The sequence below is a fragment of the Schistocerca cancellata genome, chromosome 9 (assembly GCF_023864275.1).
Source record: "Schistocerca cancellata isolate TAMUIC-IGC-003103 chromosome 9, iqSchCanc2.1, whole genome shotgun sequence".
NCBI classification, from domain to species: domain Eukaryota; kingdom Metazoa; phylum Arthropoda; class Insecta; order Orthoptera; family Acrididae; genus Schistocerca; species Schistocerca cancellata.
The window spans coordinates 36,521,402-36,549,195 of NC_064634.1; the positions used below are offsets into that span (position 1 = coordinate 36,521,402).

The 27,794-nt window shown below is 36.7% G+C and overlaps 1 protein-coding gene across 1 annotated transcript in view; it reads right to left on the minus strand.

Moving 5' to 3' along the window:
- Positions 1-27,794, minus strand: part of LOC126100761 (phenoloxidase 2-like) — a 66,013-nt gene that overhangs the window by 31,506 nt on the left and 6,713 nt on the right. The window contains exons 2-7 of the mRNA XM_049911382.1: positions 26,029-26,250; positions 12,575-12,770; positions 9,629-9,852; positions 8,548-8,750; positions 5,269-5,419; positions 4,376-4,477 (exon numbers count right to left, since the gene is read on the minus strand). Of these exons, the coding sequence (XP_049767339.1) occupies positions 4,376-4,477; positions 5,269-5,419; positions 8,548-8,750; positions 9,629-9,852; positions 12,575-12,770; positions 26,029-26,250 (1,098 nt within the window). The remainder of the gene's footprint in view (positions 1-4,375; positions 4,478-5,268; positions 5,420-8,547; positions 8,751-9,628; positions 9,853-12,574; positions 12,771-26,028; positions 26,251-27,794) is intronic.

The following is a 27,794-nucleotide window of genomic DNA, read 5'->3' on the forward strand; positions in this document are numbered from 1 at the left end:
GAAGGTAATTCTGTTCAAGATACCTCATTATGTTTGAGCTCAGAATATGTTCCAAGATTTTACAACAAATTGATGTCAAGGATATTGGACAGCAGTCTTGTGGATCACTTCTACTATCCTTCTTGTAGACAGGTGTGAATTGTGCCTTTTTCCAAGAACTGGGCCCCATTTTTTGTTTGAGTGTTCTATGGTAGATTATAGTTAGCAGAGGGGCTAACTCAGCCAAAAATTCAGTACAGGATCCGACAGGGATTCCGTTAGAGTCTGGAGCTTTGTTCAGTTTTAACAATTTCAGCTGTTTCTCAATACCAGTGACACTAATACTTATTTTATTCATGTTTTCAGTGGTACAAGGATTAAATTGGGGCAATTCTCCTCAGTTTTCCTTTGTAAAGGAACATTTGAAAATGGAGTTAAGCATTTCAGCTTTTGCTTTTCTATCCTCTTTTTCAATTTCTACCTCATTCACTAGGGACTGGACACTAACTTTGGTGCTAATAATGGCCTTTACATATGACCTCAATTTCTTTGGGTTCTGTGAAAGATCACTTGACAATATTCTGCTATGGTAGTCACTGAAGGCATCAGGCATTGATCTTTTGACAGCCAAACCCATTTCATTCAGCATCTCTCTATCTATAGCCCCATGCTTTGTTTTACACCTATTATGCAGTAATCTCTGCTTCCTTAGAAATTTCCTTAGAGTGACTGTTCACCATGGAGGGTCCCTCCCATTACGAACTTCCTACTGGTTACATATCTTTCCAGTGCATGGTCAAATATTCTTTTAAACGTGAGCCAAAGTTCCTGTACATGCTCCTGGACTGTGCTGAAAGTTTCATGTTCCTCACTGAGATTTGACACTACTGATTTTTTATGTAGTTTACTGCTCATATATATCTCTCTGCTTGGGTCATCACTGTTGCCACAACTGCCCTTCATAGTCACTGATATCAGTTTCGAGCCGGCCGAAGTGGCCGTGCGGTTCGGGCGCTGCAGTCTGGAACTGCGAGGCCGCTACGGTCGCGGGTTCGAATCCTGCCTCGGGCATGGATGTGTGCGATGTCCTTATGTTAGTTAGGTTTAAGTAGTTCTAAGTTCTAGGGGACTTATGACCACAGCAGTTGAGTCCCATAGTGCTCAGAGCCATTTGAACCATTTGAACCAGTTTCGATGCGGACATCCTCAAAGAAGTGAGGTCTATTTGTTGCCATTAGATCCAATCCATTCCATTATGAGAGAGGTTCTATCTGTTCAAGGTAATTTTCAGAGAAGGCATTTACCGTATTTACTCGAATCTAAGCCGCACTTTTTTTCCGGTTTTCGTAATCCAAAAAACCGCCTGCGGCTTAGAATCGAGTGCAAAGCAAGCGGAAGTTATGAAAAATGTTGGTACGTGCCACCACAACTAACTTCTGCCGTCGAATATATGTAGCGCTATGCGGGCATGCTTTGTAGGCACAAAGATAAATACTGGCGCCAAAACCTCTGCGTCAGTAAATAATTTTTTTTAAAAAAAGTGGAAGACGAGCTTTTTTTCTCCGCTGCGAGTTTCGACCACTGCATTTTCATACATTATCCAACGAAGTAAATACAAATTCCGTGTTGTTCATCTTCGAATGTAGCACAATTTCAGTGTACTATGAAAATCTGACTGGCAAGACTGTTTGGGATGTTTGTCAATATGGCCAACTCTATGTTCTGAATTTTTTCCTATCTGTGAGAAGAGATGGTTGCTAATAGGAACCTGATGAAATTTGAATCACATACAGTATTCTCTTCACCATAAGAATAATACAAATTAAACATTTTGCCATGTATTCTTTCGTGTTTGCTGCTATCTCATTTAAATCCTTCTGCCTAATAAACTACGAAACTAGAGTGAGACAACAGCAAACACGGAAGAATATACGTATCATGTCATGTTTATATTCGTATTATTCTTATGCCTAATAGTGATACAGTCAGAAATGAAGCACGGCAAGTGACTAGATTTTTAAATCTAAGATGACTCAAATTTCTGTGCAGAATTTGATGTAATAAAGAAGTGGCCGCAAAGATTTTCAAACGGAGAAAATTTTCGTCTAACTATCGTTCAGAACATGTTCCATCATACGCAGTCTATTATTTGATTCTTATTGATCATTATCAAAGAAAGCAGCAGTGTAAGTAACGTCTCTTGCCATTGTTTCACTAATGAGACGATTCCTCTCTCTCTCTCTTTTTTGTACGCGGCGGTAGCGCGCGCAAAAGCAAGCCATGCCGCGAGCCGCGACAGGCCGTAAACACGCACTATCAGAATGCGACAAACAATGCATGACACAGTGCAGTAATGCATTTTCAGCTTAAGAGTGACGCAAACACCTATAACAAAGAAAACGGCACTTATCAAATCAAAGCAAAATAAACAATCGATTCATACCAGCCGAAGCACGTGAAAAAGGAGGGGTACCCGTATAAATACGGACGGAGCGCCTGACGCATAGCAATGGCTACCTGGTAAAGCTTAACTGCTAAGCTTACGACTCGAACCAAACTACTGTAGCTGTATCGTCATTCATTCGACCTAAATTGTGTCTCATATTACAATGGACCAACTTTGTTTCGATTTGAATTTCGAGTCTCAAATTTCAGGTGCGGCTTAGATTCGGGAATTTTTTTTTTCCTTGATTTCGAAGTCTCATTTTTCAGGTGCGGCTTAGATTCGAGTGCGGCTTAGATTCGAGTAAATACGGTAGTAAAGTTTCACAGAATGTCTTACCAGCCAACCACTAACAAAACTGTAATTTTCCCAATAAATTGTTGGATGATTTAAGTCTCCATTGATAATTACAGTATGAGTGGGGAACCTATGTACAAATGAACTGAGGTTCCCTCTAAAGCTTTCAGTTGCATCAGGATGAGTCTGGTGGGCTATAGAAGGATCCAATAATCATTTTATGACTAACACTGATACTGAGTCTTGCACAAACAATCTCACATGCAGCTTCAATTTCTGTCTCAGTGGATTTGAATTTCTTGTCTACTGCAACAAATACACCACCTCCATTTTCCATTTGCCTATCCTTTTGATATACACTTAAATTTTCCTAAAAAATGTCACTACTATAAATTTCACTTTTCAACAGCTTTCTGTACCTAGCATTATGTGAGCTTCACTGCTTTTCATTAACACTTCAAACTCTGGCACTTTTCTGTGAGTGCTTCAGCAGTTTACAATTAGGATTTTAATACTCTCACCTGTTGGAGGCGTGTCTTTCGATCTTAAACTTATACTTCGGAGTTTCCTACAACTATCATTATCCGCATTGGATGGAGAGTTGCCTAATCTAAAAAAGCCTTCTGTGCAACCCACACACAGCTATTTGAGTAGCAGCCTCTGATGTATAGTGCACACCTGACCAATTTGGGGCAGCCCTACAGTTGTCAACCCTTTGGAACAAGTCCAGGAAGTTGCAGCTTAGCTTGTCACAGAACCTCTGGTTCAGTCCTTCCACTTGACTCAGAACCAAAGGGCCATGACCAGTTCTGGGAACAATGCTAAAATTGTGAGCTTTGTTGAAACTCTATGCTCAAGGCTGGCTTTCTTAACCTTCTCAGACAGTCAGTGTTACGACCCAAGAATGACCTCGGAACCCAGATGACAGGCATAATTTGTTCCAATGTGTACTACAATCTGGAGTTGGTTGCACCCTGTTCCCTCAATGGCTGTCTGAATAGCCTCTTCAACAAGCTGAAGTGAGGCCCCCAGCAATACATACTGGTGTCCTTTCAAGATTCTTGCTGCTATTACCCTAAAGGGTGCCAGCATTTGCTGTAAGTTCTAACTGATGATGATTGGTAGATCCCTAACTTTCTTGTTTGCCTCCTCCTGATGCCTACCAAAACAGGTTTCCCAAAAGATGTGAAGTGAATCTCACTAGCCCAGTTTCAGTGAAAGACAGCACATCAAACTTCTTGGTTAGGGGGATCGGTACAACACCCTGAGACCTCACTGGCCCCTGTCCACTGGTCCCTATCCACACTGTGGAAGACATCTTTATGTATCATTGACAAGTTGATCAACTCCAAGAGTTTTCTACCGTCAATGTCAACAGAATGTACTTTGTTTTCCTCAGGTGTATTGAAAATGAATCTGAGAGAGAGAGAAAGAGAGAGAGAGAGAGAGAGGGAGAGAGAGAGAGAGAGAGAGAGAGAGAGAGAGAAAGAGTGTTTGTATACTTAAAATGGAAAACAGTTATAGCTCAGAAACTAGTGACATTGTTTCCTTACACATGTCTATGTAACAAGCATCAGTCAGCTATAGATGGTGGTTGCCTTATCCCTTGTTTGATAATCATTTTGATCCTAGAATTTCCATAATTTTAATACTTACATTTATAATAGCTCCACTGTGGATGGCCTCGTACAGCCGGTCACGCCACCTTTCCATGTCCTGGATGTCAACTTTAAGTCGCTGGAGTACTCGATTTACATCCTGCATGAAGAATTAAAACTCTTGATATCTTTATCCAGCCACGTAAATTTAGATATATATCTGAATTGAAAATAATATTTAGTCAGCTCCTCACAAATGTTGCTCATGCTGTTATGGAAGAATTACGTTCTTCACATAACTGTTTTGCAAACACCACTATAACATTAACTGATATTGGCTGAATGAAACTGTATAATGGATAAGGTGTGGGGGAGCAAACAGCTATAGATAATTTAATGTGTACATAAATAATATTAAAATAAAAATGACTACTTGTAGTTTAATAATAGATTTAATTAAGTTTAAGATCACAAGGTAATATCACAAGTAAAAGCATTACAGTTTTAAATATGCTGAATGTTGTTCATCACAGGATGCCGTAAGTTATTAATTTTACAATATTTATTCATATAAAATTTAAAAACCTTATAACTTGTGATTTCTGAACTTTCCCTAGTGTGACTGGCAGATGATATATTGGTGTGTGTCCTGTGAGTTGACAGTCGCATTATTCTGTTCAGTATTTTGGAAGATGACATCATCAACCTTGTCAGATGTTGTGTTTTTTAATCAAAACTATTACTTGCAGCTACTGATCAGGATGACTAAATGAACCATCAAGATTTTGTGCTGGAATCTGGGTTCTTAAAAGCAATATGGACATTTGTAAATCTATCTTTTATGTCAGAATTTCCTTAAAGTTCTTATGTATATACTATAAAAACACAAACTCTTGTGTGAAAAATAATGACAACGTTGCTCTGGAACCATATGGAAGAGGAATCTCTTACCCTTAGGATAGCACCTGAATGACGCTGTGGCCAAACTCTACTAGAGACAACATTATCCAGCTTTGGAAAGTATCCCTCCTCTACAGGTTCACGCCAGTTCAGCAAACGCTTCACACGACCAAGTTTGTTGGATAATCGCTCAAAATTGTATCTATAAGGATGAAATAAAGACATGTGAAGAATAAGAAAACAACATTTAATGTCATTGCAGTAGTGTAAATTCCTTAGTGCAAACAATAAACAAATACCATTCACTACCATCAAAAAAATACAATCTTAGTCATTCTCCTTGCAGACAAAGACTCTACATAATTCCTCAGACTTTTACATTCCACATGCATTCCAAGGTCCCTAAACCATACCATCAGGGACATTCATTGTAACTGCCTATTACAACCACAGTGAAATACTCTCTACATCAATGTGCCAACACCTTTTATAGTCACTGGCTACACCAGTTCCTGCTACTTCAACATTCCTACACCTGGCCTCAAGGAAGGCTGCCTTTATTAATACTTGACTATCACCAAACCCACAACTTTTTCTGGTAAGTGTGACCACATTCTCACACATAAATACTTCCACTTTGAAGACATCACTATCTATCTATCTATATCTGAATCCCGCTCCAGCTACTGCCGGGTCTGGGTGCTGGCGAGTCCTCTCCATTTGGCTTGGTCCTCCCACCACTTTTCTTCCTCCACTTGCTGCCAGGTCACACCTCTCCTTTCAACAGATATTCTCACTCCTATTTTCCACCGTGTTCTTGGGCGCCCTCTACGTCTTTTCCCATCCATCTTTAGTTCTTCCATAATTTTGGGGAGTCTCTGCCCATGCATCCTCTTAACATGCCCATACCATCTTAATCTCTTTCTTTCAATTTCTTCTCTCATACTTTTTTGTTTGAGGTCCTTTCTAATCTCTACGTTCCTTACTCTGTCCATTCTTGTTTTTCCCTTAACTGCTCTGAGAAATTTCATTTCCCCTGCTTGCAGTCTGCTCCAGTCCCTTTCTTTCATTGTCCATGTTTCTCCACCATAAGTGACAATAGGGAAGTAATAATTCTTATTACATCAGGAGTTTTGCTCTTTCTGAAGACATCACTAACAAACAAATTTGCAATGCTGCCACGGACATCTCATACATGTCCAATGCCAAATTTTCCTTTGGTCATCTTCAAGAATTATTTGTAGACAGAGTCCTAAAACACTCAACTGTTTCATAATCACTGAGACCACCTTTGTGATCTGGGATCAGGGCAAGGACAAACAACCTCCTCCTTCCGTGGTGATCCTCAGTTCACCAAGCCAGATTTCACCTCAATGATGGCTTTATAAGAATCTCTCTTGACATTAAATCACATCACTAACGGATCATCCACACAACAGCTACCACCCATTGCACACCAAGAGGCCCTCTTAAGTGATCAGGTCACCTGCAGGAATCACATCTAGAGATACAAGCTCTCTCTCTTTCGTATTCTGACTGTCTTGTCAACACTCTGACAAACTGAAACTATCCAACCAGAATCACCCAGAAACAGATCTCCTTTACCTTATCTACTTGTATTCACAACAGTCTGCTGATCAACCGTGATAAAACACACCCTTTATTACTCACATCTGGAAATACTGAACCATATTTTTAGCATCTCAAATACCCTTTTGAAACATTAAAACAAATCCCCTCAAGTAATTTATCACACCATTCAGTGTTGTTTGTAGCTCTATGGAATAAAAAGATAGTATTTTACTGATGATGAGAGTATTAGACAGGGAGTAGAGTATAGATTAAAGCTGTGCAAGGAAATCAGACATGTTCTTTTTCAATTAAACTACCTTGTAACAATTTGGCTTAAAAAATTTAGGAAAACCACAGAAAAACTAAATCTGAATCACCAGATTGAGTACAACTCTTGAATGCAAGTTCATTGTCTTAGGTTGGGCTTTCAGTCCTTTTGTTTTGAGTGCTATCTATATTAGTATAGAAACAACAAAATTACTGAAATTTATTCATTGAGCAAAATCCTTCATGCACTTTGTAGTGATGACACAGAGCAGAGTCGAGCTACACATCATCCAGAGAGTAACAGCCTAGGAAGGACTAAACAATTAATTATGTGTAATAGACTATTGTGTTCAATTTCCAACCAGATAAAAGATTCCAGAACCGTGTTGATTATTTAATAAGTTCCAAAAGGAATATGAAGTATGCAACACAACACACTTTGAAATGAAATTTGCATACTGCTTGCATGGCAAAATGACAGCTGAGTACAATGCACATGTGTAATTGATTTGAAAGGAATCAGAAATGCTTCAGGCATGAATATCCTGGCCATGTAAAGTTTTCTATGGTACCAACTTTTTTAAATGACTGAAATTAAAAAGACACAAAGAAAAACACTGTAATAAAAACTGAATTTATTTGGAAGCAACCACAAATGAGATTGATTGGTGAGAACTTGCTATTTTGTTAGTCAATCTGAAACTATTAAAAATGTAATGTGGTCCATTGTGGAACTTATCATTTGTGTAATACGTATGGTTCAGTGACAATGTTGTTTTAACTGGTATGAGAGTAACAACTGATGTACTGGTAAACATTTATTCTATAAATACCAGACAGATCCAACTGAACACCAGTTGCCTCATGAATGATTGTTGCTGCTAAAATGCTCAAAAAGAATTTTTCTGTCAACCTTTTCCTTTTTCTCAGCACATTTGAATATGATTACTGTCATAAAACAAAACACATATGCTGAACAAATCTTATGTAGGTAGTAAACAAATGATCGTAGTGACTATCAACTGTCATGTGAAGAAAACTTTGTTTCTCAGAAACAGGCTGATACGCAGTACATTTTACAGAAACAGTGTGAGTGGGATGATTTTGCTGGTATATTGAACAACTTATGGGAATTAATCACTCTGTTACTGTACTACAAATATGAAGAAATTCTCTGTAAGTACCATACTAATTTATGCTGAAACAATTAGGTTATCACCAAATGTTTTACAGATATGCTATCGTCAAATGCTTCCAAGCTGTCTGTCATGGATGTGTAATTTACAGTTATAAACATTACTTTAGTTTTCATCCCATGTAGGAAAGGCATTACCTCATGCTCTGTAGCAACTTATTTTGGCTAAAAAATGTTACTTCTGATAACCTTGTCCCAAAACAATCATGGTGAAAAGTAATTAATTTAATAGTTATGTTAAATATATTGCTAATAATCATTACTTATGTTCATTTTCAAAAGTGGACAGTACATACCTTGCAAGAATTTGATGATGGAAATAGAAAAAAAGTTCACCACGGCGATTTTTATTTACGAGATCGATTGATCCAGTGTTTGGATAGACAAGATGCCACTGCCAGTGCATCAGATTAACACCCATGTCTTCTCTGAAGTATGCAATACGATGTTCTATTTCCAGATCAGAAGCTGTGTAGTCACGAGGAATCACAATTGGTCTCTAAAAGAGTAATTAACTTTATAAAAATTAAAGATTTTACACTTGTTCTGATGCATATATTCATTGATTCTTCAGAATATAGTCATAAAATATAGCAGTATGTTATTGAATGTCATTCTTTTTCTGTTGTAATCATACCTGAACGGATTGGTTTATTGCTTACTGAAAAATTGCCCCCCTAATGTGTAAAGCACGTTACAGGACCAGCACTTACTTAAAAGGAAAAGAAAAGTAAATAGGCACACACTAGAGGCTAGTTAGTTCTTTCTTCTTGAAATCTGTCAGAGATTGATGAGAAACATATGCAAACTGATAAGTATATGACATGACATATGAGTTGTGATCTATGCTGTAAAAGCTCTCTTTTGCATCCTTCAATCTAAACTCATCATAATCATATAAATTCCAGTTAATCTGTCTTCTTCCCCACAGTGTGCATCAATGAATGTAGCATTTTACATGATATAAGGACTTTATCATTTGTCTGACACAAATACACACATAGCATCTACTTTGAAATCAGTATGCTTGTTTGAAAAATACCAGCTGGACAAAATAAAACTAGTCCAAAAACTGTTTCTGACATTTTGTAACACAGCAACAACTTCTGATTATGTGAAATGAGATCAAGCACCAAACAATATTGCTCAGGTGAAAGCTAGTATCTAACAAATATAGACACACCAGTTAGCTGTGCAAATGAGAATTAAAATTATGTCAGAACATTGTCAAAGTCGACTTACATCTTTAGCACTGCAAATTTTCTCTTATATGTGCATCATTCATAGTTCATAGTTATTAATGAGAAGCAATAATACAAGTTGTTATCAATTTGACATAATATACTGTTATTTTTACATGTTCTTTGTATAGCTTACCCTGCTTCCTTCACCAACAACATTAGCTTCTCTTCGACACCGTGCATAAACTGCACTGTCCATGAATCTGTCTGGAAACACTTCAGATAGTGGTGGCAGAGGTAGATTTTGTGTGTCCTTTCTATTTATCATGGCAATTGATAATGCATAAGCATACATGTATGGGTTGATACGGTCATGACAGTAGACTGACATGGAAAAGAAATCCTCAAACGACCGCATTCCTTTAAAGGAAAAGAGAACATTTTTTACAATGCAGAATATTTTATTTTAGTAAACATATCATTCTTTCCATGTGTGTGTGTGTGTGTGTGTGTGTGTGTGTGTGTGTGTGTGCGCGCGCACATAATATTTTCATGTTTGACTTAAACGAGTACTTTATTTTAGTGTATGTTGAATTCTACTTTATTGTGAGTTTTATTGATAACAATTATTTAACACAATACATAATTTACTTAATTTTTTAAAAGTCTTTCTTAGTTATAGTCACTCATGCTAACAAGTTTCCTAAATTGTAGGCTTTCATATGTTAGCCATTTGTAGAACCTTCTGCACACAATACGTATATGTATTATAATAAATTATTTTGGTTATCATTCAGTTTCTATTTTACAGAAAAGTATCCACTATCCATATGATTAACTATTTTACTCCCCCTTGAATCTAAGTTGACGTGTTTGCAGATATCCAAATGATGAAAAACCTTTTTTGAGCAGTGTATATTTGTTCCCGATGTCTAAAAGATATCTTATTCCCTTGGAAATTTTGTCAAAGTTCTATAGCTACACAAATTGTAGCTTTATGAGCCAGACAGATTCAGCATAGGACAGCAAAAATTGTTGTGGAACATAGTGTTCCATTTCTGAACATACAAAAATTGTTGTGGCACATAGTGTTCCATTTCTGAACATAACTGTGATGCTCAAAATTGGATGTATCATAAAGCAAAAGTATGAAAAGGATAAGTTGTTGCTCACCATTTAGGGGAGATGTCGAGTCACAGGTAGGCACAACAAAAAGACTGCCAAACAAGTTATCATTTGGCCAAACTGGCCTTCTTCCGAATTAGACAACACACACACACACACACACACACACACACACACACACACACACACACACACACAGAGAGAGAGAGAGAGAGAGAGAGAGAGAGAGAGAGAGAGAGAGACAGAGTGAGAGAGAGAGAGAGAGAGAGAGAGAGATTCTTCTGTGGAGTAGAGGGAGTTGTCAAGCAGATACAGTTTGTGTTTGATGTTAGTTTTATTATCGATTCAGTTCTTTACATCAGTGTATAGATTGTCAAAGATTTTTATTGCTGATTACTTCACTCATTCTGGACTATACTAATGCTGGGTGATTAGTGGTATAAATCACTTCTCCTTGTAGTTTATGTTTTTTAACATTGTTTTCAAAGTATGATTGATTTGTTGGCAGAAAATACCATAAGGGGTTAAATGTATTGTAAGGCTGTTGTCAGTTTGTCCAACTGTTTAAAGAGCTATCTACAACAGCTGGAGTCAGTAAACTTACAAAAATGCTTAGTATTTACAAGTAAATAAAATGTACCTGAATACTATAAGAGAAAGAGCAGAAGCTTTTGGAAAAGTAGCTTCTTTTCTCCAAATACAGTTATGAAAAGTAGTAAAGAAGTAATTACTGTAATTATCAGTGTGAGTGCATTAGCACTTCTCATAACTGATTGTAAGTAGCTGATTCTGTCTGCTATTGTATGATATATAACTTGAGACAGTCCACATCCCTGAATTCTCTCATTCATGATGAGATTTACAGAACAATATATGGGCATGGATGAATTCGTTCCCCAAAAGTTTAGAGCTATGGTGAAGTTAAGTTATCATACCATTTTTAGTGTCAATAATATACTTTTTCAGAGTACGTCCTCACAACATGCCTCTCCAAACACTTCTCACACGCTAATATGTTTATGGCTTTTAGTTGGGACATTATATTTTTTTGATAATATGTCTGAAAAATCCTGCAGTAGAATACTGAATAAACAATTGTTTTGTACAAAAGGAGAATCCACTAGCGAAAATATGTAACTGAATGATTTCTTTCTAGTTTGGAACAGTATATGTTTTAAACGTGCCAGTATCTTCTGCAGGTGTTGGTGAATCCATTTTGTTTTATTCCTTTTATCTTTACTGATGCTTGAGATCAATGTTGTTTTATTGTTGGAAAATTTTATTTTCATACAATGCAAAATAATACACATATCTTAAGTGTTAAAATTCATGTAAAAATACTTATTTGTAAAAGTCATTCTAATTAGCAGACAATGTATTTAATTCTACAGAAAATTGCTAATGATCAAAATCCTTCTGAATCCTTATGATACACAGTAATCATGATAATAAAGTAGCAAAACAGCGTGTAATGCCATTTGGTCAAAATGCCATAATTCAAAATAATTTCTAAGAATGTAGCACAGTGAATTGTTAAACAATTTCCTCCTGCTAATAATCTTTCACTTCAAATATTAAAAAAAAAGTCATATTTAGGGACAGAAAGAGCTACTGATGAAATAAATCTTTGTTAGTTGATCATTACTGAGTTTCATAAAATTACAGTAGCCTGAATAGCAATGTTCTTACTGTGGTATCAAACACATTATAAACCATACTCTGCCACTGCTGTCAAAAGTAAATTGCAATATTTAGCCAATAATAAAGTGCACTACTATAATTAATTAATCTTTGCACACTGCCATGATCACATTCCATCTTTCAGAGTGGAGAGCACAGAAAGAACACTGTCACAGTAACCTGTTTGTGATCAGATGATCAAAACTGGTAGTTAATAATTATTTATTTAATCAGCAGCTCTTGGCATTTCTGGAATATGACTTTCTTCACATAATGGTATTTATGCTTCCACATTAAAATACAATGTATTATGGTGAAAATTAGACTGTTTACTTACCTACAAGTGTTTCTGTCAAATATGTAGCCATTCTTCTGTGATGTGGTATAAAAGGAGAGAAACTCTCTTGACGACCCAGGCTCTGGGGGAATGAGATGTCTGGTGGCTTGATAGGCTTCACTTCTAACTCTTGTGCATTCTTAACTCCACTCCATCGATTTATTAGTTCAGAAACTGCAGACTGGAAACGAGATGGCTGGAAGGAAAAAGATTCATATAAATTTGTACTATAGATTGATGATTGTTTTTCTGAATGTCAATTAATAGGTATAATATAGTGTAAAGTCTTATACTGTCATAATCATACTATTCTTACCCACATACACTGCATCCATAGGTATGGAATATTGTTGGGGTCAAAATGCAAGAAATATGGATTTGATTATTAAATTATGGATAAAGTTCATATGAATAACAGCTGAAACAAGTACTCAACCTTGTTTAAAGCTCTACTTGGAAACAGAGAGTGTGAATGCATGTACCAATGTAATGTCCATAATAACAGAAACATTAATAATTATTACACATCCCGATTATGAAAATAAGGTATCTATCTTAAATAGTGTGCATTATATGAGGGTGTACCCAAAAGAAACTGGACTAATTTGTTGGTGGATAGAGCTTTTGTAATATCATGCTTTGCTGCTAGGAGCACACAGACTGAACATTCCAGAGTCAGTAAGCCAAGTGCTGTCAATTAAGAAGGTCAGGACTAGTTACAGCAGAGTTAATAGCAACAACCTGTTTTATATGATTGTTGTTTTTGCAATGGCTGATTTTTGGGAACAGTGTGCAGTGGTGAAATTCTGCTTTTTGCTCAGAAAAAGTGGAACAGAAACTCTTAAAATGTTAAAAATGGTGTACAAGGATGGTGCTATGGGGAAAAGTCAAGTGTCTGAGCGGTTTTCCCATTTCAAAAATAGTGAAATGTCAGTTGATGATGAACCTCATTCTGGTCATCCTTCCATGGCCCAAACACATCAAAATGTTGAAAATATTCATGCAGTCATCAATGAAGGTCAATGATGGACCATTAAAAAAATTGTGGACCTGGCAGGAGTAGCTTGGAGTTCAATGCTGTGATTTGGAAACGAAAAGGGTGGCTGCCATGACTCCTGACTGCTGAACAAAGCCTAGGTTGCATAGAAGCATGCTGTGTTTTGAAAAAGGATCCCAAAATGTTTCAAACTTCTTCTCAAAAATTTTCACAAATGGAAAAACTTGGTGCTGTGCTTACAAATCAGAATCAAAGCAACAATCAAGTCAGTGGAAGACTTCCAACTTGCCTCATCTCAAGGAAGCTAGTCAGGTGAAAATAAGCATTAAGACAAAACTGATCTTTTTTTTAATGTGAGATAAGTCGCCCATTCAGAGTTCATTCCACAGGATCAGACAGTTGACAGGCTTTCTACTTGGAAGTTTGAAAAGACTGAGCAACAGAGTGTGACAGAAGTGGCCTGATTGTGGCAGTTGGGTGACTGGTTTTGCATCATAAAAAAAATGGTATGACACATGATCCTAGCCCCCACCCCCAAAAATAGTCACCTAACCTTGTCCCATGTGACTTTGCTTCCTAACAGGAAAAGTGAGGTACAGTAATAAATAACAGAGGTGTTCTCAAGCATCATGAAAGATGAATATAAGCAATGTTTTGAAAAATGGAATAAAAGATTAGACAATTGTATTACTGCAAGTGGAGAGTACTTTGAAGGGAATTGAATGTTTGTTCTTCAATGGGAATAAATAAGTTTGGTTTCTTTGGGGTACTCCCTCATACAGTCAATGGTTATTGAGATAAAGCACAGTAGGGGTTGTCCAACATGTAAAACAAATTAATAAAAGAATCTTTCTGTCATTGAACAAAAACTTTCACAGTATAACACATTTTACTAGCAAATATTCTGCTTAGAAACCATAATGGATATGTCTAACTTACATTCACCTTCTTAAGCTAGACATTTCAGGATGCTGACTCCAATGGAAAGGAAATGCTGACTCAAATGAGAAACAATGAAGGCTAAGATTGGCCCATTTGATGATCATGTTTGCTCCTGAGTGCAACAAACTGTGAACATTGCTGAAAGCAACTTTTCAAACATCTGTAATTTGACACATATCATGGACATTAAAGAACTCGCCACCACTCAGATTTCAGATCCACAACAGCAGCATTTACTGGCCAACCCTTCCACAGGACTGCAGGAAACAAGTGAACATTATGATGTGATGTGTCTCACCAGAAGCCAACATCCTATGCTTCGCTAAAATTCTGCTGAGTTGCTTTCAACAGTGTTCGCAGTTTGTCAGAACTAGGAGCAAACACAGTCATCAAGTTAATGAACAACCATTTTGGTGGTCATTGATTAAAAAAGACACTTCTGATGAGGTCATGTTCATGTGTTCAATGCGAGCAATGCTAAGGAAGATGGCATATACATGCTGACATCGGGCAGTTTCAAGACTCTCCAGCAAGATCTTCATCAATCTCATAGGCCCCCGTACACCTGCTGTTACCATCGCACCAACCAATCAGCAGGCTCCATCACTGCCACATCCAGCAGCTGCACCAAAGCCATGGCCAGCAGTCCACACAAGAAGTCAGTTCGCAAATACAATTTTTAATTTCCTTACATTCCAGGTGTTCCATACTATGTCAGAGAGGGGAAAGGGCAAGGGGCAGTTGTTGGGTATTTCTCGTACAAGGGGTATATCTGAAATTATTTTCAGTGTCAAGATATTTATGTTCATTTACGGACATGTATTTGTGTCATTAGATATAAAGTGTAATTCTGTGCACTTGAATTCTGTCTACATTATTTTGTGTGTGTGTAAGCCTAACACACATACAAAACTGGTCAATTTTGTTCAAGGCATTGGACCACAGGAGGCAGAGAAACTAAAAAAGCCTACTCAGTATGCCCAGATGAAGTTTCGAGACTTGATGCTCCTGAATGAGAGCTAGCTGTCAGCTTGATTAAAAATAATTGCTCATATGTATGTCTAGGTGGTAGAAATGCAGTGAATATTATCAGTGGCTTTATTAGAAACACTAATAGATGTTGTGTTAAACTATATAAATCTAATTAACAGCATCTAGAGGAACTGCTTGTGGAAACTGGTTGATAGAACCAAAACATGATGAGAGTATATAGACCTGTTTTGAACTGGACTTTAAATTTGTATTAAAATTGTCCATGTATCTGAATTAAGTCCACCAAACATATTTATATAATTAGTTCATTACAGGCTAGTCTCACACATATCAAGTGCTGAAACTATGAGTGAAATAAATAAAATTTACTAAAAGCTATTTTTATGTATTTAGTCTATAAGGCGGATGACTACTATTCTCTGTTCAACATTTTTTCTTGAACTTGTTTATTACACTGCAGTAATAATGGGTCAATTTACTTTGAACTTACTGTGATGGGCATATTTTTAGCCCCTTCAATCATTGAACAACAGCTTCCGCACCAATTTGCTATATTTATGTTATTACTTTATGTGCGTGAACATGTTATGGGAAATTATTGTGTAAATTAGTGCTCTCTCTCTCTCTCTCTCTCTCTCTCTCTCTCTCTCTCTCTGTGCGTGTGTGTGTGTGTGTTTCTTGAAGTTTTGGCAGAGTAGGGAATATTTTATGTGTGTAACAAAATACTGTGAGGGAGGATGTGATGTACATTTGTGGAAAGAAAAATAGTTACATTTGTGATGGATAAAGGAGAAGATTGGAAGATATCAGAGATGGTTTCATCACACACAGGATGCCATAAATTTCCAAGGAGAGGCAAATAGAACTTAGAACATTCTGGAAGATGATTGCTGCACAATAGCTGCCGTCACTATTAATATTTCAAGGAGTAGATTTATTTCAAAGATCAATGCAGAAGAGGAAGTGCATGTGATGAATACCCAAAGAAAACCCAGAATCATATGACAGAGTAGACATTTCAGTATCACAGCAGGAAAACAATGGGAAAAATAAGGGGGTGAAAAATGCCAAACAATCAATAAGCTGAAGTAATCACATTAGGAGATCCTTATCACACAATGATTTATTTAAGCAGCAAACTAATTATTTTATGAATATAATAGAGGGAAACATTCCACGTGGGAAAATATATTTAAAAAGAAAGATGATGAGACTTACCCAACAAAAGCGCTGGCAGGTCGATAGACACACAAATAAACACAAACATACACACAAAACTCTAGCTTTCGCAACCAATGGTTGCCTCGTCAGGAAAGAGGGAAGGAGAAGGAAAGACAAAAGGATTGGGTTTTAAGGGAGAGGGTAAGGAGTCATTCCAATCCCGGGAGCGGAAAGACTTACCTTAGGGGGAAAAAAGGACAGGTTTACACTCGCACACACACACACATATCCATCCACACATACACAGACACAAGCAGACATTTGTAAAGGCCTTTACAAATGTCTGCTTGTGTCTGTGTATGTGTGGATGGATATGTGTGTGTGTGCGAGTGTAAACCTGTCCTTTTTTCCCCCTAAGGTAAGTCTTTCCGCTCCCGGGATTGGAATGACTCCTTACCCTCTCCCTTAAAACCCAATCCTTTTGTCTTTCCTTCTCCTTCCCTCTTTCCTGACGAGGCAACCATTGGTTGCGAAAGCTAGAGTTTTGTGTGTATGTTTGTGTTTATTTGTGTGTCTATCGACCTGCCAGCGCTTTTGTTGGGTAAGTCTCATCATCTTTCTTTTTAAACTAATTATTTTATATGATAGCTGAGATGAGACAGAAACTGTGAATTTTACTATACTAAGGACTTACAAATAGAAATTGACTGAAATGGGTTAGAGTATTGAACTGTGAATTTTTTTCAAAAGTTTAACTAAACAATGTGAGGGCCTAAGCCTCTCACTGATTGGTTGTGAGTGAATTAGTAATTGGGCATTCTGCCCGTTCAACTCAGTTATGCAGACACAGTTGTTGTAAGTGCAAAATCTTTCTCTGTAAAATTTACTAATTAAAAATATCCCGTCCTGCATCCTACTTGTAAACAGTTAAAAGTTTTATTTTGAGTCTATTTTGCTACTGTCATACCATATCAACTAAGGAGTTTTATTTCAAATTCAATGATTAATGTTTTATCATCAATGAAATAGCCACAGCAATCTTCAAAAACTGCGGAATGGCTTTACAGAGAAACTGCCTTCATGACAGGCAGTACCATGTTAGACAAGTGAACATATCAGTGACTTCAAAATCATCATCATCATCATTGTTTTATATTGCAAAACAAACATTCGACAGGCAGTATATTTAAAATATGCTAAAAAGTTAATTAACAGTGTTATACTGAATATCAGCCAAATCAGCAGCACATAAATCTCCCTTGCAGTGAAAATTTTGCAGTCACATATTATAATGGAGTTGCACATAAGGAGACATGCCCAGAACAGGCTGCATTTTTAGCATTATCTTCACCCTCATAGTGCAACTGATCTATAAATGAGATAGCTCAAAATTCTAACACACAACTAGGGTCATTAGTCAAAGCACTTCCCAAAAAATCATTTAGACATTTATTATATTTTGGCACTGACAACAATATTTATAATAGTACAAAAAATGGAAACTATTTCACTGCGGTACCATTTTCTTTGGAACCACTGACTGCACAGCTTGGAAAAAGAGTACAGACAGCATTCACATAAGTGTTTTATACCTTTAATTTCCTTAATTTCCTTCCCTGATGCTGATGTGTGAAAAAGACAAGTAATTTAATTTATTACAACAAAAATATTTAAAAATGTAGCTCAAATATCACCGACATCATCATCATGTTATAAATTTTTCAGGAAATAGTAGGCAAAGGTGGTAGAGGAGGTCATTCTAAATAACTGTTCCGATTTTTGTCAGATTAACTTCAGACATTTAGGAGAGAAGTGTACCTGGATGATAAAAATTCAAATTTTCAGTAAATCGCTTAAAAAAGATTTACAGATTTATTAACTTACCACTATGCTCATTTAGAACATTCCAGCTGCATACTCCAGTTGTCCTCCTGTTTCCTTATCCTCCATACTTTTTCTCTTCATTCTTTTCTTTATCCTTGACTCCTTGGTAGCAGCTGTCTCTCTTCAGTTACCTGCTGCTTATCAACAGCAGTTAGAGGTGAAACCATATTCTTTCCCATCTGGATGTTCAAGTTCTTCATAACATTGATCCTTGAAATTACACCATCCTTGAATGTTATTATTGCATCCATTACACCAATCTTCACCACTGTCAGCCCAACAAATACAGTTTTGTGTATCCTCTAACACATACAGCTGTTGAAGCTTTCATTTAAATTCTGAGAGAGACTATGCATATATTTCCTAAGCACATTTTTATTTTCCAGATCCCTATGTATAGGCCTAATTGCCTCCATTACAGCAAGTGGTAAGGAATGCTTGTTGGTATATTGTATGCCTGTAGCATTGCTCAACCAATACTTGCATCACGAATCTTCCCCTTTTGCACACAAACCATGCTGTGGGGTTTCATCTGTTGACACTCTGTGAAACCATGTTGCCCTAACAGCTCGTCTCATGTGCTCCAAATCTCCTACATTTCTCCTTATTGCTAGTCCATAATATTGAGTCAAAAAATCAATTTCACTTTTTGTAAGACAACCTGGACCACCTATGTGTTTTCCACCTGTTTCCTCTGAAGTCTTTACATAATTTTCTCAGCCGAGCTCCCAGTCTTTTTTTTTGTACATGCCCAACACATTCAAGCTTTTCTATCAGTGTGTCCCCATATGGTCTGTCATTAACAACAGTAGTGTGACCTAAACAGTCTCCATCTCCAAGGTAGCCTACACACCTCACACCACAACTGACCTCTGATCTTCTAAAAATGCTTAGAACTCCTTTCGTTTCAATGTTTCCACGTGGGCCATCAGAGTTCTTTACATAAACATAGGTGCTGATAAATTTACTTGAACAACCCTGACAGTGCTTTGTTAGACATTCATAATTTAGTATCTTACCAGTTTCAATAAATGTGGTAGTTACAGCCTGTTCAGAGAAGTATGACCTCTCTTCTACCAAGACCCATCAAATGCTGCTACAATGTCTGTATTCTCAGACAAGGTTACTGCTTCTTCTGCTGCTCTTTTCATTGAATGTTCACTTACACCACATAAAGCATTATGTATTAATTTATTGTATCTGTCAAACCTCAGTAGAGGTGGAGGGAAATCCATCACTGCACAAAAAGTCTGAGCAGCTCTCCTTCTCCTTCCAATACATCACATTCCATAAGTAAGCTGAATATGTACACTGTAATGTCGACTATCAGTTACTGGCGATGTCATAGTATCACTGTGCATCTTCCACAAGTTACAGGCAATTAGTAACCAACTTGAAGATCCTTCCTTAATGATATGTCCTCAGGCACATCAATATTATCTTTCCAATTGTAGTACTTACATTTCACAGCACTCTTCAAAAGTCTTGACAGCATATTTAGGTTCATAATAACATTTCCGTCATTATTGCATTCAGAAAGCGAAAGTTTATGTCTAGAAGCACTCCCTGTAGACACAGTTTCCTCGGGCAACTTTTGAAGCAATTGATGCGTATTATTTGGTTGTGTTTGGAATTGGTTGCCGCGAAACTTTCGTTTGGTGCTAAATTTCTTTACTTTTGTCATTTGTAGCACACACATACACACACACACACACACACACACACACACACACACACACACACACACACACACACCACACACACACAGAAACAAAACAACACCCAATAACCACAAAACCACACACGTATTAAATTCCAAAATCATATATTCTCAGATCAACTTTAAAAGCAAACATCTGTATTTACATTCGAACCATAGCCTTTTAGACATACCCGTACTTTGGTTCCAGGAGTCAGTGCCTTTTAGAATACACCTGTGTTAACAATCCATAACTAACAATGGGAAAAATAGAATAACAAAATAAAGTATCACGTATTCTGATGCACTTCAAACTGACAGATAGGTGTGGCCCCTGTGCAACATTACATTCAACTTCAATTTTAGAATGAATGGAAAATGATAATCCCCATAAACTATACATTTTTGAAATCAGCATGAAATGCTCTTTTCTATAGACCAAGAATTTTTTTCCAATTTTTGGTCATTTTCACGAGCATATGCTCTTAACATTAGAGATGTGCACAGAATATCACCTTTCTCCAATCTTTTACCTCTACCTGTTTTTAATGAAATTTAATTACATACTTTTGAGGAATTGGAAAACAAGATTAAAGCAACAGTAACTTAAACATATAAAATTAAAGCTAGGACTTGTGAAATATAAGCAAAGGCTACATTTAACTGAGAGCAACATTGAATTCAGAATACATACAGATGTGACAATCTCATTTGTGGCAATACATTAACGAATTCACACTGTTGTAAGTAACCAACATTTACAATAGTCAACATTTTGTTGTTAAGTTTGATCTATATGTACAGCGTACTATGCCAATCTGCTAACACATATTAGGAGAGCAATTATGCCCACTTATATGTATGTATTGTATTGTATGTTAACCGGGGACCTAGAAATGATGGAGAGGCTTCGTCCCCACCGCATTCACAGTGATCCACAACCCCACAATGACTACCACAGTCCACTTCATCCATCTGCCGCCCCACACCGAACCCAGGGTTATTGTGCAGTTCGGCCCCCGGTGGACCCCCCCCAAGGAACGTCTCACACCAGATGAGTGTAAACCCTATGTTTGCGTGGTAGAGTAATGCTGGTGTATGCCTACGTGGAGAACTTGTTTGTGCAGCAATCGCCGACATAGTGTAACTGAGGCGGAATAAGGGGAACCAGCCCGCATTCGCCGAGGCAGATAGTAAACTGCCTAAAAACCATCCACAGACTGGCCGGTTCACCGGACCTTGACACAAATCTGCTGGGCGGATTCGTGCAGGGGACCAGGCGCTCCTTCCCATCTGGAAAGCCGTGCATTAGACAGCACAGCCAACTGGGCAGGCTTATGTCCACTTACTCTTTGCACAACAGCACACAGAAACATAATTGAGATATGTGTCCACATATTCACCTCCTATAACAAACAGTTATCTTCCCACTAATCATACAGTTATCTTCCCATTAATCATTATTACAGCAGATCTTTCCAGCATATGTATAATGTATGTATTTATTTGCATCCACTGTTTTGTAAGCACGAATGTGCATGTGTGAATATGTTACCTTGTTCATCTGCATCAGGCATAAAGGGAAAGGTAATCAATTTTTGGAGATTCATTTAGTAGGTAGGATTTGAAGTATCTTATGTTAACTGAATCTGCCCAAAAGGCACTTACTTCAAGCTGACTGCAGTCAATAGACCTAAGGTGTTGTGGGGACCATGTCATATACTAAGATATTTAGTATATTTTTTATACAATAAGATATTTAGTATATATATACTGTAAGGTATTTAGTATATTTTTCCCATGTGGAATGTTTCCTTCTATTATATTCAAGATATTTAGTATCACGGACATTATACTGAACTCCTGTTATCAGAGCACTATGCATAGCATGGGGACAATACTGATTTCACTCATACTTGTTTATTACAGTCAGAGCTATCAAAGAGTATGTCAATGATTTACAAGTTCCATTAACATCAGTAAAACTGTCTTTACCAAACCAGTAAAAGTTGGAACTGTTAGTGAGGCAGATAGGTAAAATAACAGTTAGAACCTTTTTACTCAAAATTATGGAGATAGGTTATTTAAAAAAAATGAAGGAATATGCACATTATGTTAAAAATCAGTTACTCCAACCACAGGCTTAAGGCCTTATGGAATGTAGTGAAATGAGAGACAGGACAACCATGGAAAGAGCAGGATATCATGACTACTGAATTAAATGGAAGGACTATAAATGATCAGTCGCAGGTAGAAAATGTGTTTAATAATCATTTCTTAAACATAGTATAAATTACAGAGCAAATAGTTCACAAGAAAAATCACAGAAATATGTCCACAAAGCACCTCATAAAATTCAGTTATATGAATGTATCACCAACTTCTCCTCTGAAATTAAGGAAATTATATCTTCTCTCAAACAGAAGAAAGTTCATCTGGGTATTTGATGGCGTTTCTAATGGAGTACAATTTTTTTTCCAAAAAATGGAAAATCCAAGATGGAATAATGATAGTATTATGGAAAATATAGATTGTTACTCACCATATGGAGGAGAAGTCGCACGTGTAAAAAAAGACTGCTATACATTTAAGCTTTTGGCCAAAATGCCTTGTTTTAAGTAGAAAATGCACACTCCTACTCCCACTCTCACACACAAAACTACTCACAAATGTGGCCTCTGTCTGTGGCCAATGAGGCCTTGCTGCTTCCATCTGTGCCAATACAGGAAGTGTCCTCATCCCTTGCCAGAATTCAGATCTGCATACTGTTGAGTCAGACCTCAGTGAACAGAGACAGCAGCAATGTCTGTGTGAGTTGTGCTTGTGTGAATGTGTGTGTTTTCTACTTTGGAAGGTCTTTTGGCTGAAAGCTTAAATATATAACAGTGCCTCTCTGTGACCTAACATCTCCCCTAAATGGTGAGTAGCAATCTATCCTTCTAATAATTTTGTTGTGAATATTTGTTCCCATTTAGTAAGCCCAGTCTTATTTGAAATATGTAACACATCATTAGCTCGAGGCATATTTTACCAGAGACTCTGAAAGATGCCATTGTTAAACACCTTTCCAAGAAAAATAATAGCAGAGACATCAGTAAGCTGTTTTGGGGAGAGACGAAACAGTAAGCTGACGTATTCTGCATATTTTCATGCAGCAATGTCATATAGAATAATGTTCTGATGTAACTTGTCTTTAGCAAAAAAAGTCTTCATTGCTCAAAAACATCATGTAAGATTAATAATTGGTGCTCATCCATGATCATCTTCTATACACCTGTTTAAGGAGGTGGGTATTCTGACTACTGCTTCACAATATATTTATTCCTTGATGAAGTTCATTGTAAATAATCCACTGCAGTTCAAAAGAAAGAACGATGCACATAATTACAATATAGGAAAAAATGGCATTCACTACTCCACATTAACATAATATTTAGCACAAGAAGAAGGCACAAAGCTGCAGCTAAATTTTTCGTAACTTACTGAATGATATAAAATGTCTGATGGACAGCAAAGCAAAATTTTAAAACAAATTGAAAAAGTTCTTTTTGAAATAATTTTGTTTTCTGTAGAAGAACTGTTATTGTAATGTGTGAAAGATGAGGGGTAGGAATTACCACAATTCACATCTGTATATTAAAGAAAACCTGATGTTTAGCATGTTGCCATATTTACAAATTAATTTGTGATTTTTTTTTTTTTTTTGTCATCAGTCTACTGACTGGTTTGATGCAGCCTGCCACGAATTCCTTTCCTGTGCTAACCTCTTCATCTCAGCGTAGCACTTGCAACCTACGTCCTCAATTATTTGCTTGACGTATTCCAATCTCTGCCTTCCTCTACAGTTTTTGCCCTCTACAGCTCGCTCCAGTACCATGGAAGTCATTCCCTCATGTCTTAGCAGATGTCTATCATCCTGTCCCTTCTCCTTATCAGTGTTTTCCACATATTCCTTTCCTCTCCGATTCTGCGTAGAACCTCCTCATTCCTTACCTTATCAGTCCATCTAATTTTCAACATTCGTCTATAGCACCACATCTCAAATGTTTCGATTCTCTTCTGTTCTGGTTTTCCCACAGTCCATGTTTCACTACCATACAATGCTGTACTCCAGACGTACATCCTCAGAAATTTCTTCCTCAAATTAAGGTCGGTATTTGACATTAGTAGACTCCTCTTGGCCAGAAATGCCTTTTTTGCCATAGTGTGTCTGCTTTTGATGTCCTCCTTGCTCCGTCCGTCATTGGTTATTTTACTGCCTAGGTAGCAGAATTCCTTAACTTCATTGACTTCGTGACCATCAATCCTGATGTTAAGTTTCTCGCTGTTCTCATTTCTACTACTTCTCATTACCTTCATCTTTCTCCGATTTACTCTCAAACCATACTGTGTACTCATTAGACTGTTCATTCCGTTCAGCAGATCATTTAATTCTTCTTCACTTTCACTCAGGATAGCAATGTCATCAGCGAATCCATTCACCTTGTATTTTAATTCCACTCCTGAACCTTTCTTTTTATTTCCATCATTGCTTCCTCAATGTACAGATTGAAGTGTAGGGGCGAAAGGCTACAGCCTTGTCTTACATCCTTCTTAATATGAGCACTTCGTTCTTGATCGTCCACTCTTATTATTCCCTCTTGGTTGTTGTACATATTGTATATGATCTGTCTCTTCCTTTAGCTTACCCCTACTTTTTTCAGAATCTCGAACAGCTTGCACCATTTTATATTGTTGAACGCTTTGTGATGTGAATGTCAAATAACTCATTCCACACTATTTCAGTTTATTGAGCAAATGTTCTTTGGAACATGAGATTAACAAAAACAAAAACTGTTACATTGTGTAGGATAAAATAACAATTAACTAACTATAGATGATGAACTTATATGTGTGTTTTGCAGACACTAGATAGTTTCATTATATTACCATGTAAACATTGGATCAGAAAAAGTTATTTGTCATGAATATTGACCATTAAATTTAGCCTCTGTGCCTGCACTAGAAACATGAATCACATCACTATATTTTTCTGTACAAGGGCTCTCATAACCTATTAATTAAAGACCATAGTTCCATTTTAAAGCCCCCCTTCTTTCTATAATAGTACTAAATACAGGAACCCCTCGACCACTCCCCACTGTCCATATGCCTACCACTGTGGTCTTATTATAGCAAGTCATTGTCTCCTTAACATAATGCTCAAGAAATTGGCTGTTTTCAAGTGATAAAAGTATACTTTTTATACAATCATAATAGCAAAACTTTTTACACATTTTACAATGTCATGTAAATTCCAATGGAGAAGTTTATACAGCAGCTAAGATTATGTGACATTTTTGTAAACTGTACAATGGTGGTTCTTCAGAATAAAGTTAAGGACTAAAATAATGACTTGCTCTAACACTCAAATCTAACATGGAAAATCATTCTCTGAGAGATGTTGCATGCAGATTACTCCATTAACTCATTTTCATTCAATGATAAGATGATTTAAATATATCAAACATTTTCCCTAATTTTCAATGTAGAAATGTAAGGTGGCATTAATTTCATTGCAAGTCAAGGTTTTCAACATACACTAAAGGGATAACAATTGTGATTATGGATTGTTGTTATTAGGAAGTGTTATAATTCTAGTAAATGATAAATTTATTGACATTTTTGTTAGCAAATATAGAAATAAATACTTCTTGAATATTTAGTATATGGTTGGATGTTCATTTGCCCGAAAGACATTTGTCAACAGATCAAACTACTGCATTAAACTAAACTCACCAGATAGTCAGTTGGCAGCTTGAATACAATTTTGCTGTCTTTTCCTTTAGGCACAAAAAGTGGTTCTGTTGGACGATCAAACATGAGATACAGATTTTTAGGGTTACTGAATGAAATAGGGTTTGATTTTGGCCCTGTTAAATTCAAGAAATTGTGTGGTATGTTCAGGCCACTCCATGAGAATGAACTGGATTCTGACTTTGATGAAGAGAAAGTCTGGGCCTGGAAAAAAAAAAACGACAAATATTATTAGCAAAAAACATTTGTGTGTCATGTGACCTATCCTAGAATATTGCTCAAGAGTGTCAGATGTGAAGCAAATATGATTAACGGGGGATATTGAAAGTATGTACACAAATGGTCACAGCCTTGTCTGACCCAAGGGAGAGTGTTTATTTATTTATTTATTATTTGTCCCGTAGATCAAATCAGTACAACGGCTTGTACAACTGATATGGGATAAGTCAATACAAGTATACAGTTTACAGGAGACTAAAACAGTAAACAAGAACACAGAAGAATGATTATTTTACATTACCTACAAAATTATGTTACTTAAAGTTACAGCTTTACAGAGAATTGTTACATGATGTGACAAAATTGACTTAACAACATTCAGCTTTGATACATTATCCTACACTAAGACAATTTTGATTCCAAATATTCCTGGATGTTATAAAAGCAGTCTTTTATTAAAAGAGATTTCACGGTCTGTTTGAATTTATTTATTTCTTGGATTTCTTGTATAAAAGTTGGAAGATGATTATATAATTTTATTCCCATGCACTTGACATCATCACTGAACAGTTTTGTTGAGTGGGGAAGTATTCTTAGAGACATTTTTGATCTTGTGTCATAATCGTGGTAATCCATATTTTTGCTAATTTTGTTCATACTTTTTTTGGTAAAGAATAATAATTCTAGTATGTATTGGCATGGAAGGGGAAAAATATTTAGTTTCTTAAATAATGGTTTACAAGTGTCTCTTTGTTTTTTGAACATAATTATTCTGACTATCTTCTTTTGCAGTTTGAATATCTTAATTGATTCAGAATTTTGGCCCCAGAAGATGATTCCGTGGTTAAGTACAGAGTGAAAGAGTGCATGGTACATTGTGGTTAGGGTACTTGTGTTAGTGACGTTCCTTATTGATCTAATCATGAAGCATACTTTACTAAGTTTTGTGCTGGTAACGTCAATGTGCCTTTTCCATGTGAACGTATCAGTAATAGTGACCCCCAAAAATTTTATTTCATTTTCAAGTTTAACATCATTTTTTTCCAGTGATATAGTTGGTAGTAATGGAATTCTGTTTTGGGCAGTGTGGAAGGTTATTCCAATTGTCTTTTTTGCATTAAGCAGCAGCCTGTTACTTTGAAGCCATCGACTTATTTGATCTGTGGTCCTATCTATATTAGATTGGAGAATTTGTTCAGGCACAGATATGAGTATAGAGGTGTCATCAGCAAGCAAAAGGGTTTTTGTGTCTGGTAGGCTGTGAGGAAGGTCATTTATGTAAAGTAAGAACAGCAAGGGGCCCAGGATGGAGCCTTGGGGAATGCCTTGCTTTATGGTATGTATGGAGGAATGTACAGTGCTAGCTGTACCTGAGAGCTTAGTTTCATTTAATTCGACATACTGCTGTCGATCTTCCAGATAGCTTTTAAACCAGTCATAGGCATTTCCTCTTATTCCATAGGAATGCATCTTTTGCAAAAGTATACTATGATTAACCATGTCGAATGCCTTTGTTAGATCTAGGGAGC